Raw genomic sequence first — 13,957 nt, 5'->3', positions numbered from 1 at the left:
TTGGGGAAAGAGAAATGGGGTTATCACACAAAATTCTGCACCCTGTGGGATGGGAAGACAACTTTCTTTCTCTATCGGTGTAGGCTGTTATTAGGGCCAATTAACTGAAGAGCTTTACCGTCAAAGGTGCCGTCGTCAGACTTGTACAGTGCCCCCTCCCTGGGCTTGCCCCAGGCCCAGACGTCGTCTTCAGCATGGAGAGGAGTGGAGGTGCGCTGGGTTTTCCTACGTAGGCAATGCTGCACCAGACTGTACTCTGGGTACAACAGCTCCACCAGCTCGTCCACATTGGACACTGTGTCTAAATCACTGAGTCCCTCCCCAACCAGCGGGGCCTATCGAGGAACAAAATGAACAGATTTATATATTTGATCTAACAAAATTCTATCAAAATCAGTTGATTATGCACTGCAATATACTATGTACAAATTTATTGAGTGTCTCAAGAGAGTTTATTGAGTGTCTCAAGAGAGTTTATTTAGTGTCTCAACTGAGTTTATTGAGTGTCTCAAGAGAGTTTATTGAGTGTCTCAAGAGAGTTTTTTGAGTGTCTCAAGAGAGTTTATTGAGTGTCTCAACAGAGTTTATTGAGTGTCTCAACAGAGTTTATTGAGTGTCTTAACAGTTTATTGAGTGTCTCAACAGAGTTTATTGAGTGTCTCAACAGAGTTTATTGAGTGTCTTAACAGAGTATATTGAGTGTCTTAACAGAGTTTATTGAGTGTCTCAACAGAGTTTATTGAGTGTCTCAACAGAGTTTATTGAGTGTCTCAACAGAGTTTATTGAGTGTCTCAACAGAGTTTATTGAGTATCTCAACAGAGTTTATTGAGTGTCTCAACAGAGTTTATTGAGTGTCTCAACAGAGTTTATTGAGTGTCTCAACAGAGTTTATTGAGTGTCTCAACAGAGTTTATTGAGTGTCTCAACAGAGTTCATTGAGTGTCTCAACAGAGTTCATTGAGTGTCTCAACAGAGTTTATTGAGTATCTCAACAGAGTATATTGAGTATCTCAACAGAGTTTATCGGGGCAGCAGGTAGCCTAGTGGTTAGAGCGTTGGGCCAGGAACTGAAAAGATGCTGGATTGAATCCCCGAGCTGACAAGGTAAAAATCTGTCGTTCTGCCCCTGAACAAGGTAGTTAACCCACTGTTCCCTGGTAGGCCATCATTGTAAATAAGAATTTGTTTTTAACTGGCTTGCCTAGTTAAATAAAGGTTACATATATATGTATATGTATATATAATCAATAAATATACACTGCTCAAAAAAATAAAGGGAACACTAAAATAACACATCCTAGATCTGAATGAATTAAATATTCTTATTAAATACTTTTTTCTTTACATAGTTGAATGTGCTGACAACAAAATCACACAAAAATTATCAATGGAAATCAAATGTATCAACCCATGGAGGTCTGGATTTGGAGTCACACTCAAAATTAAAGTGGAAAACCACACTACAGGCTGATCCAACTTTGATGTAATGTCCTTAAAACAAGTCAAAATGAGGCTCAGTAGTGTGTGTGGCCTCCACGTGCCTGTATGACCTCCCTACAACGCCTGGGCATGCTCCTGATGAGGTGGCGGATGGTCTCCTGAGGGATCTCCTCCCAGATCTGGACTAAAGCATCCGCCAACTCCTGGACAGTCTGTGGTGCAACGTGGCGTTGGTGGATGGAGCGAGACATGATGTCCCAGAAGTGCTCAATTGGATTCAGGTCTGGGGAACGGGCGGGCCAGTCCATAGCATGAATGCCTTCCTCTTGCAGGAACTGCTGACACACTCCAGCCACATGAGGTCTAGCATTGTCTTGCATTAGGAGGAACCCAGGGCCAACCGCACCAGCATATGGTCTCACAAGGGGTCTGAGGATCTCATCTCGGTACCTAATGGCAGTCATGCTACCTCTGGCGAGCACATGGAGGGTTGTGCGGCCACCCAAAGAAATGCCACCCCACACCATGGCTGACCCACCGCCAACCGGTCATGCTGGAGGATGTTGCAGGCAGCAGAACCTTCTCCATGGCGTCTCCAGACTCTGTCACGTCTGTCACGTGCTCAGTGTGAACCTGCTTTCATCTGTGTAGAGCACAGGGCGCCAGTGGCGAATTTGCCAATCTTGGTGTTCTCTGGCAAATGCCAAACGTCCTGCACGGTGTTGGGCTGTAAGCACAACCCCCACCTGTGGACGTCGGGCCCTCATACCACCCTCATGGAGTCTGTTTCTGACCGTTTGAGCAGACACATGCACATTTGTGGCCTGCTGGAGGTCATTTTGCAGGGCTCTGACAGTGCTCCTCCTTGCACAAAGGCGGAGGTAGTGATCCTGCTGCTGGGTTGTTGCCCTCCTACGGCCTCCTCCACGTCTCCTGATGTACTGGCCTGTCTCCCGGTAGCGCCTCCATGCTCTGGACACTACGCTGACAGACACAGCAAACCTTCTTGCCACAGCTCGCATTGATGTACCATCCTGGATGAGCTGCACTACCTGAGCCACTTGTGTGGGTTGTAGACTCCGTCTCATGCTACCACTAGAGTGAAAGCACCGCCAGCATTCAAAAGTGACCAAAACATCAGCCAGGAAGCATAGGAACTGAGAAGTGGTCTGTGGTCCCCACCTGCAGAACCACTCCTTTATTTGGGGTGTCTTGCTAATTGCCTATAATTTCCACCTGTTGTCTATTCCATTTGCACAACAGCATGTGAAATTTATTGTCAATCAGTGTTGCTTCCTAAGTGGACAGTTTGATTTCACAGAAGTGTGATTGACTTGGAGTTACATTGTGTTGTTTAAGTGTTCCCTTTATTTTTTTGAGCAGTGTATATATTTATATATTTAATCTCAACAGAGTTTGAGTATCTTAACAGAGTGTATTGACTATCACAACATACACTTCCGTTCAAAAATTTGGGCTCACTTAGAAATGTCCTTAGTTTTGAATGAAAAGCAAAATTTTTTGTCCATTAAAATAACATCAAATTGATAAGAAATACAGTGTAGACATTGTTAATGTTGTAAATGACTATTGTAGCTGGATACGTCTGATTTTTAATGGAATATCTACATAGGCGTACAGAGGCCCATTATCAGCAACCATCACTCCTGTGTTCCAATGACATGTTGTGTTAGCTAATCCAAGTTTATAATTTTAACAGGCTAATTGATCATTAGACCACACTTTTGTAATTATGTTAGCACAGCTGAAAACTGTTGTTCTGATTAAAGAAGAAATCAAACTGGCAGCTTCATTTAATAGTACCCGCAAAACACCAGTCTCAATGTCAACAGTGATGTAGCTTTCTAGGCAGAGTTGCAAAAAAAAGCCATATCTCAGACTGGCCAATAAAAAGAAAAGATTAAGATGGGCAAAACAACACAGACACTGGACAGAGGAACTCTTCCTAGAAGGCCAACATCCCGGAGTCGTCTCTTCACTGTTGACGTTGAGACTGGTGTTTTGCGTGTACTATTTAATGAAGCTGCCAGTTGAGGACTTGTGAGGCGTCGGTTTCTCAAACTAGACACTCTAATGCACTTGTCCTCTTGCTCAGTTGTGCCCCGGGGCCTCCCACTCCTCTTTCTATTCTGGTTAGAGCCAGTTTGCTCTGTTCTGTGAAGGGAGTAGTATACAGTGTTGTATGAGATCTTCAGTTTCTTGACAACTTGGCTTCAGATACTCACCAAGTCTAAAGAAGGCCAGTTTTATTGCTTCTTTAAATCAGCACAAAAGTTTTCAGCTGTGCTAACATAATTGCAAAATTGTTTTCTAATGATCAATTAGCCTTTTAAAATTATTAACTTGGATTAGCTAACACAACGTGCCATTGGAACACAGGAGTGATGGTGGCTGATAATGGGCCTCCAGCTACAATAGTCATTTACAACATTAACAATGTCTAGACTGCGGATCAATTTGATGTTATTTTAATGGACAAAAAAAATGGCTTTTCTTTCAAAAACAAGGACATTTCTAAGTGACCCCAAACTTTTGAACGGTAGTGTCCACATGAGTTTGATTAGGAGAATACAATTTATTAAGTCAGAATCAGAAATGTCTATATTGCAATCCATCCCTAGGGCATCACTGTAACATTATCACTGTCTGCCTCAGAGATCAACACCCACCAAACAGCCTGGGTGCTACCTTGTCATTCTGGAAACAAATGCTGTTGTTGTATCTATCCGAGTTGGTAAAGCTAGACTGGCACTTTGGCAGCGACACCATGGAAACTGAGCCAGTATGGGGAAACTAAGCAATGCAAGATCATATTTATTCCAATGAGATTAGCCAAGTTCTTTCTTAGAGATAAGGAACAAGGTTATTATGTCTGTTATAATCAAAGTTCTGCGTATTCCGATGGATGCCTTGAGTTCACTATTGGTAAATATATGTATGTAAGTATTTATACAGTACATTAAAACATTTGGACACAGCTACTCATTCCAGGGTTTTTCTTTATTGTTACTATTTTCTACATTGTAGAATAAGAGTGAAGACATCAAAACTATAAAATAACACATATGAAATCATGTAGTAACCAAAAAAGTGTTAAACAAATATAAATATATTTTATATTTGAGATTCTTCAAACAGCCACATTTGCCTTGATGACAGCTTTACATACTCTTGGCATTCTCTCAACCAACTTCATAAGGAATGCTTTTCCAACCGTCTTGAAGGAGTTCCCACATATGTTGAGCACTTGTTGGCTGCTTTTCCTTTACTCTGCGGTCTAACTCATCTCAAACCATCTCAATTGGGTTGAGGTTGGGTGATTGTGGAGGCCAGGTCATCTGATGCAGCACTCCATCACTCTTATTTTTGGTCAAACAGCCCTTACACAGCCTGGAGGTGTGTTTTGGGTCAACGTCTTCTTGGAAAATAAATGATAGTACCACTAAGCGCAAACCAGATGGGATGGCGTATCGCTGCAGAATGCTGTTGTAGCCATGCTGGTTAAGTGTGCCTTGAATTCTAAATAAATCACAGACAGTGTCACCAGCAAAGCACCATCACACCTCCTCCTCCATGCTTTACGGTGGGAACTACACATGCAGAGATCATCCGTTCACCCACACAGCGGCTCACAAAGACACACAAGGCACTGCAACCTACATGATCTGACATAGTCTTCAGAGTGAATGTTTTATCATCACACCCAACCTATTGTCAGTTTACCTCACTATTGTTATAACGTAGCCACAGCTCTGAATGGCTCTTGAGTGGAATGTAACCATCAAACGTCACTTTGCTTGTGTTTCAAACAAATCCTCACTGGACTCTATTATCCAAATTGACAATCCCTCAATCCCTCTCTCCATTCAACCTTTTCAATGGTAGACATTTCTGTCTAAAGGTGTGGCCTACCACCCTCAACAGGGGAAATAGACATACACATTAAGACTTATTCATTCATTCACCTTCAATGACACACAATGTAGCCACAGAGGAGGGGATTGTATTGCCAAATAAAGACACACCCACTGTAGTGAAACCAACAACTACGCCCTGAGTAACGAGTGTGGGAAACTGCCTGTCTTGTCTGTTTATTGAACAATAGATATGGCTTTAGTCAACAAACTGATTGTTAACAAACAGATTTAGTCAACAAACAGATTTAGTCAACAAATGGATTTAGTCAACAAACAGATTTAGTCAACAAACTGATGTAGTCAACAAACTGAATTAGTCAACAAACTGAGGTGGTCATCAAACTGATGTGGTCAACAAACTGATGTAGTCAACAAACTGAATTAGTCAACAAACTGATGTAGTCAACAAACTGATGTAGTCAACAAACTGATGTAGTCAACAAACTGAATTAGTCAACAAACTGAATTAGTCAACAAACTGATGTAGTCAACAAACTGATGTAGTCAACAAACTGAATTAGTCAACAAACTGATGTGGTCAACAAAGTGATGTAGTCAACAAACTGAATTAGTCAACAAACTGATGTAGTCAACAAACTGATGTAGTCAACAAACTGATGTAGTCAACAAACTGAATTAGTCAACAAACTGAATTAGTCAACAAACTGAATTAGTCAACAAACTGATGTGGTCAACAAACTGAATTAGTTAACAAACTGATGTGGTCAACAAAGTGATGTCGTCAACAACACTAGTCTTAATACTTTCACAGGCCTATTTCTGAACTGAAATCAGAGTTCTGTGCATAATAAAGGTTCACCATGCAGAAAAAGCATTCATCTGGGGAATTGTTATCGGTCCCGTTAACGTACAATATGACACATAATCCAAGAGCAGAAACCTGTTGTTAGATACTCACCTTGGTTTCCTCCTCGCCTGGGTAATACTCATCATAGTCATATCCATGAGTGAGATTTGTGACATTGAGAATCCATACGGCTAAAGATAACATCCACATAGTGTGTCGATGATGAAAGGGGGGAGCAGGTGGAGGGGGAGATGATGAAGGATCAGCTAATGCACCACAGTTGAACTCTCATCCCACAGAGCACAAGGATTTCCTCTTTCGTTAGCCAGGAACTGACCTTGAGTGTGGATACGATGAGCCCCGTAGAGTGTGGATACGATGAGCCCCGTAGAGTGTGGATACGATGAGCCCCGTAGAGTGCCTTTCAAACACACCATTTCCCCCCCAGGAAAGATATTCTTTCACTTCATACAGCATGTATCATTGTGTTCTTTTCAAGTGTTTCCACAACCTCTGCCATCGAGTTTCCCTCAGAAGGCTTTGTATTTGGATCAGATTCTTTGTAGATTAGGTTAATCAGAAAAGAGGTGTAGAGATTGAGAGGCCAGATCTCATAGACGTCCTGTAGGTCCAGATGTGGTGAGTGCAGTATGTCTCCTGTGAAGCTAGAGTACAGAGGAGGTGAGGGCAGACACGTGTGACAGCAGACAGGCTCCCTCAGCAGTGTACTCCTCTCTCTCTCTCTCTCTCTCTCTCTCTCTGTCTCTCTCTTTCTCTCTGACTCTCTCTCTCTGTCTCTCTCTTTCTCTCTGACTCTCTCTTTCTCTCTCTTTCTCTCTGACTCTCTCTCTCTCTCTCTCTGTCTCTCTCTCTCTCTCTGTCTCTGTCTCTGTCTCTCTCTCTCTCTCTCTCTCTCTCTCTCTCTCTCTTTCTCTCTGACTCTCTCTCTCTCTGTCTCTCTCTCTCTCTCTCTCTCTCTCTCTCTCTCTCTCTCTCTCTCTCTCTCTCTCCCACTCTCTCTATTTTGGGAGGAGCTGCCACCGCCTCTCCAGACTGGGAGTTAGTGTTTGTGTGTTCGTGCGTGTGTGGGTGTGTGCCTTGAGTACGCTTTTTAAGGTGCTATATTTTCCATATCTGTAATCTCTATATGTTTGAACACCCACTCTATATATTTCCCTATAACATGCTGAGCAAATGTCGTCCTCTCTTATCACCTGGCCTCCTGCCTCTCAGGCCGGTCTACTGTACTGCTCTGTATAGAGCACCTGGCCTCCTGCCTCTCAGGCCGGTCTACTGTACTGCTCTGTATAGAGCACCTGGCCTCCTGCCTCTCAGGCCGGTCTACTGTATAGAGCACTTGGCCTCCTGCCTCTCAGGCCGGTCTACTGTACTGCTCTGTATAGAGCACCTGGCCTCCTGCCTCTCAGGCCGGTCTACTGTACTGCTCTGTATAGAGGGGAGAAGCAGAAGCACTCATTCTATGATTCAATGCTATAAAAAACAGCACATACTTAACTGCATGATGTCCCTATGGCTATAAGCTGTATGATTGTCTACTATCCTCCTCGACGCTCTCATTGCCAACAGGCCACAGTAAACTTCAGATATGCCTTGCCTGTCTTCGTAAATCACTGATGTTTCGACATCACCCTATTAGGTTTTACCCTTGATCTGTACCTTTCACTCTATTTCAGCATTTCCTTGGGTGTCAGTGTTGTCACGGTGATCTGTGGAGTGAATATTCCTACAACAACGTCTCTTTTGGATGATTGAGCTACAGAAATAGTTGAACAGTAATAGGGCTGTTTATGAGTTAGTATGCTGTATGAAACGATTTTCAACATTTTTGGTCCTCTGGTATTAACGCAATGCTCTTTAATCAATTTCTCAATGCAATGTAAGAGTTGATGCAATCTCACATCTTACTTGTTGAACGCTTGAGTCCCCCTAGTGTACAACTGCTGTACATCCGTCATCATGCGTCATGCTGCTGGCGCAGGGACAGCCAGTCAGGCTGCCAGCCACCAAGGCAGCCAGGCAGCGAGCACAGCTCAGCTCTGACCAGCCAGTTAAATAAAGGTAAAAAATAAAATAAATTCAGCAGCTGGTCATTGTATACTGTAAGCTCAGCAGCTCTATTGGGACAATGAAGATTTGTCCAGTTTGTAGAATTGACAATATGGCAAATAGTGATGATGTGCTCTTCCCTCAGCCACCTACCTCTCTTTTCTCCACATGTTGAACATCACATGGTATGGTGAATGTAAAATTAGATGAATACAAATCCTGGTGTTAATGTGGCGCAGAGTGCTGTAGGTGGATGTTCCAGTGCACAGTAGCAGGTCTTGTCAGTGCATATCTTAGATATCTGTGTGCAGTAAATCTCTTACAATCGGGGACGTGTTGGAGCTTGCACCTAACGCAACTCAGAAATGTGAACTCTCCTATGAGACAAAGACTAAGGTGTGAAGGAAGGGGAATTCCAATATGGTTGAAATAGTAGACAATAACCATAAAATAGGTAATAAAATCTACACTGCTAACGTTAGAGTCTGAGAACGAACAAGAGATTTCAAATGGAGAGATGGATGAATCCATTTTAAAGGATGTGCCAAAGCATAATGTCGATGTACCTGTTTTATAAACTACACATTGATAGATGCAACAGATCTTTGTAGATTCTCTTAACAGATGTGATCTGATGACAACAAAGTGTTGACAGTCAACAGATGGAGAAGCACCAGTTTTATTCTGCCAAATAGAAGACAAAGATAACTAAGTGTCATCTCAGTTCGTACAGACCAACTTGGACTCAGAGGTAGATGTAACATTGTAAATGTAAATACAGCCACTCCGATTAGTATGATATGTTACATTTCGTATAGTATGTATTCATTTGTGGATGTCCATCATCTATTTCGTATGATATGTTACAAATTACAATTTGTATAATATGTTAAGAATTTGCAAAATGTTTGATGTGTTACAAATCCCAATTTGTTGTGGCTAACGTCAGCTAGGTCGCTATACATTTACTATGTCATGTCTAGTTTATGAGACCAGGCTGTGTAGACAGACAAAGGCTGCAGGTGAGACATGAGAACAAGGTGGAAGGAAGCTATTCAGATCAATGCTAAGATCCAGTAAATCTCTGTGATGAGACAGGCAGACAGCTCCCAGGAACCTCCTCCGGCTCTGGATTTACTGGCAGGAAACTCAGTGGAATGTTGTGTTTCTTCCACATACACTGTAGACCATGGCCTGGGGCCCTCAATGAGTTCATAGAAAAACATTAACGTAAACCCACACACCACCAATGCAATAGGACCTAGAGTAGTATGGATCCATGTTCCCGTATGTACTCATTAGAGATGGATGATTCAGATTTCAGATGGAAATTCTGAAAGGGAAGTCATTATTTGGCTTTATTTTGAAATGCGACCCGTCACAGGAAGCTAGGCGTATGCCGCACGTCACTTCTTCACAGAAGAGGTTTTTTAATTATATTATTATTATTTATTTATTTTGGCAGAAATGCCTTCTGGAACATGTGAACTTTCATGTGCCTTAAAAATAAAGTTCTATTCCATCTGTAAATATGAAATAAAAATAGTTCAATTATGAGCCTAGTTGGTTTAGCCATGGAAAAATACAGGAACCTTCCAGGTAGCCATGAGTTAATGGATGGGCTGGACATGCTGCGAGATGAGTTTCTATTGGTCTGCCATATAGCATGCCTCTGTCTATAACGTGAGCTGTTCAGTACTGTATGTGTTGATATTCCTTTCTGACACAGCGTTTATGAAAGATGTAACGTTAGCCATCAATAACTACAAACGTGTTTCTACTTTGGTCAACAACATTGATGCCCTGAATGTAGCAGGCGCTATCGACAGATCAGTTGGAAAAAGTTGTTTCTACTTTGGTCAACAACATTGATGCCCTGAATGTAGCAGGCGCTATCGACAGATCAGCTGGAAAAAATTGTTGGGTTACTTTCTGCACAAGCCACGGTCAGTGTGAACTGGAGTGACTTGACACAACGCTGGCCAAAGAAGACGTAGCTACAAACAAAACGGAGTTAAATGGTTCCAGTCTGCTGTGAAGCGTTCATCCATGTAGAGTGCATTCGGAAAGTATTCAGACCACTTGACTTTTTCCACATTTTGTTTAAGTTACAGCCTTACAGTGGGGCAAAAAAGTATTTAGTCAGCCACCAATTGTGCAAGTTCTCCCATTTAAAAAGATGAGAGAGGCCTGTAATTTTCATCATAGGTACACTTCAACTATGACAGACAAAATGAGGAAAAAAAATCCTGAAAATCACATTGTAGGATTTTTAATGAATTCATTTGCAAATTATGGTGGAAAATAAGTATTTGGTCACCTACAAACAAGCAAGATTTCTGGCTCTCACAGATCTGTAACTTCTTCTTTAAGAGGCTTCTCTGTCCTCCACTTGTTACCTGTATTAATGGCACCTGTTTGAACTTGTTATCAAGTGTGTTATTGCATAGTTTTGATATCTTCACTACTTTTCTACAATGTAGAAAATAGTACAAATAAAGAAAAACCCTTGAATGAGTAGCTGTGTCCAAACCTTTGATTGGTACTATTTATATATATAAATACAAATGTGGCTGTTTGTCTGGTATTTAAGTGTTGACAGACAGTAGACACCACGTTTATGCTGGAAATGGCGACACATTTAAATTGATAATATTCTGAAATGGAAGTTGTTTTCTGTTGGTTGTGGGTCGCACCAATTGCTGTCACCTCTTTAGTCGGTATGGGTTACACCTGTGCTGGCTTGTCATCTATTTAGTCAGAATGTGTTTCACCTTTAGTTGGCTCTCCCTATTTGATTTCTAGACAAACAATCGTTATTCTATTTTCGATTTTGCTCCACTATTTCTTTTACTTCCTGTCTTTAAGTTTGGTGTGGGTTTTAATTTTGTTTGCCTGTTCTGGGACAAATTTTGTGGGTGCTCATGGTGGGTGTATTTTAGGCCCTAGTTGTTTTTGCTAGTCAACATTCTGTGGACACTCCTACGAGTGTCTTCCAGAACCCCTCCTAAAACCCCATCTGTTTAGTTTTGGTTGTGGTTACTGACTCTTTGTTAGTTCCCCCTTCTCTTCGAGTTTATTTGGTTTTCTTGCTGGGGAACAAAACATTAGTCTAAAGTTATCAGTCAGTTAGGTTAGTCTAAAGGTAGTCTCAGGTTAGTCTGAAGTTAGTTTTAAGCTATTATCAGGTTAGTCTCATGTTAGTCTCGTGTTAGTCTCGTGTTAGTAAAAAGTTAGTCTAACGTTAGTCTCAGGTTAGTCTCAAGTCATTATCAGGTCAGTCTCAGATTAATCTAAAGTTATTATCAGGGTAGTCTCAGTTTAGTCTCAAGTTAGTCCCAGGTTAGTCTCATGTTAGTCCCAGGTTAGTCTCAATTTAGTCCAACGTTAATCTAAGGTTAGTCTCAGGTTAGTCTAAAGTTAGTCTAAAGGTGTTATCAGGTTAGTCTCATGTTAGTCTCATGTTAGTCTCAAGTTAGTCTAAAGTTGTTATCAGGTTAGTCTCATGTTCGTCTCAAGTTAGTCTAAAGTTGTTATCAGGTTAGTCTCATGTTCGTCTCAAGTTAGTCTAAAGTTGTTATCAGGTTAGTCTCATGTTAGTCTAAAGTTGTTATCAGGTTAGTCTGATGTTCGTCTCAAGTTAGTCTACAGTTGTTATCAGGTTAGTCTCATGTTCGTCTCAAGTTAGTCTAAAGTTGTTATCAGGTTAGCCTAAAGTTAACTATGTAATAGAATGAGAAATAAGAGTGATATCTCACAGTGAGAGGATGTTGTTGAGGATCAATCTGTGAGAAGTTGCATGTACCCTTTAGCCTCGCAAGCAGCCTGATCTCGCAAGCTTACATGAATGTTCGCTGAATGGATAACGGGAATCAGTCTGGTAATTATGAGGCTACATCACCTTAGGCAACATATTGAGATGTAGCTGGGTGGCTAGTTTCTTAGAACTCTGTTAAATTGTGTGCAATGGTGCTGCTCCCTAGTGGTATAAACAGTCACATGCCGTTAATGGTTATAGTAGGGCAACTGTTCATAAAAGATCAGCATAAATTACAGTTATTCGTCTGTGGTTAGTCATCAATCATTTGTACTCTTTTTATATCTTTTCTTTTTATATTTATATAGGCACTTGTCATCTCCCGTCTGGATTACTGCAACTCGCTGTTGGCTGGGCTCCCTGCCTGTGCCATTAAACCCCTACAACTCATCCAGAACGCCGCAGCCCGTCTGGTGTTCAACCTTCCCAAGTTCTCTCACGTCACCCCGCTCCTCCGCTCTCTCCACTGGCTTCCAGTTGAAGCTCGCATCCGCTACAAGACCATGGTGCTTGCCTACGGAGCTGTGAGGGGAACGGCACCTCAGTACCTCCAGGCTCTGATCAGGCCCTACACCCAAACAAGGGCACTGCGTTCATCCACCTCTGGCCTGCTCGCCTCCCTACCACTGAGGAAGTACAGTTCCCGCGCAGCCCAGTCAAAACTGTTCGCTGCTCTGGCCCCCCAATGGTGGAACAAACTCCCTCACGACGCCAGGACAGCTGAGTCAATCACCACCTTCCGGAGACACCTGAAACCCCACCTCTTTCAGGAATACCTAGGATAGGATAAAGTAATCCTTCTCACCCCCCTTAAAAGATTTAGATGCACTATTGTAAAGTGGCTGTTCCACTGGATGTCTTAAGGTGAACGCACCAATTTGTAAGTCGCTCTGGATAAGAGCGTCTGCTAAATGACTTAAATGTAAATGTAAATGATATCCAATCTCTCTTGTCCATTTTTACTTTTTATGGTTCGTTCTTGTGGTTATGAAGGGGCATGTGCCATCTACCAGAATTGCAAAATAGTATAGCAGGAGAAGTAGCTTGAATGTTTATGCAATGTCTAGGTTCTTGTTTTTCAAGAAATTAGGGTAAACTCAGCACTTCCTGATAGTAAAAATAAATGGGTTTGCTTCTCCGAAATTGTATATATATGTAAGAATATTTTGGGTGGGTGTGCATGGAAAACATACCCTTTACCACGAGTGGCTATGGGGTCAAAGAAATGTATAGTAGCCTACCTGATAGAATAACTTTGCAGGGAATATATGATACTCCAACAACTAAGTATTATGACCTGGTATCAGGAATTCATAGAAGGTAGGAAATTAATTTGAGCTTATTGCTCTTTTAAAAAACGTTTTATTTGATTACATAGTTACAGTACATTTCCATGCATTGGTCAAATGTTCTTACACTCAAGGCAAGACCAATAATGCAGTAATTGTTTTGTTTCATTGTTACAAGCACTTTTAATAGGGAAAATATGTTGCTACAATTCATAATAATATACGTACAGTACCAGTCAAAAGTTTGGACAAGCCGACTCATTCAAGGGTTTTTCTTTATTTGTACTGTTTTCTACATTGTAGAATAATAGTAAAGATATCAAAACTATGAAATAACACATATGGAATCATGTAGTAACCAAGAAAGTGTTAAACAAATCAAGTTCTTGAAATGTTCTGGATTGACTGACCTTCATGTCTTAAAGCAATGATGGACTGTCGTTTCTCTTGGATAATCCTCCTCCCAGAGCGCTAAGAACCTTGGCGTGATCCTGGACAACACCCTGTCGTTCTCAACTAACATCAAGGCGGTGGCCCGTTCCTGTAGGTTCATGCTCTACAACATCCGCAGAGTACGACCCTGCCTCACACAGGAA

The 13,957-nt window shown here is 41.7% G+C and overlaps 1 protein-coding gene across 1 annotated transcript in view; it reads right to left on the bottom strand.

The window, feature by feature from the left end:
* Positions 1-8,239, bottom strand: part of LOC115125973 (vascular endothelial growth factor C-like) — a 29,377-nt gene extending 21,138 nt beyond the window's left edge. Inside the window, exons 1-2 of the mRNA XM_065004915.1 lie at positions 6,300-8,239; positions 119-335 (exon numbers count right to left, since the gene is read on the bottom strand). Of these exons, the coding sequence (XP_064860987.1) occupies positions 119-335; positions 6,300-6,398 (316 nt within the window). The 5' untranslated portion in view covers positions 6,399-8,239. The remainder of the gene's footprint in view (positions 1-118; positions 336-6,299) is intronic.
* Positions 8,240-13,957: the final 5,718 nt, after the last annotated feature.

The sequence above is a fragment of the Oncorhynchus nerka genome, linkage group LG19, assembly GCF_034236695.1.
Source record: "Oncorhynchus nerka isolate Pitt River linkage group LG19, Oner_Uvic_2.0, whole genome shotgun sequence".
NCBI lineage: Eukaryota > Metazoa > Chordata > Actinopteri > Salmoniformes > Salmonidae > Oncorhynchus > Oncorhynchus nerka.
Note: the sequence above shows the minus strand (reverse complement) of the source record. Positions and strands in the feature narration are given on the sequence as shown.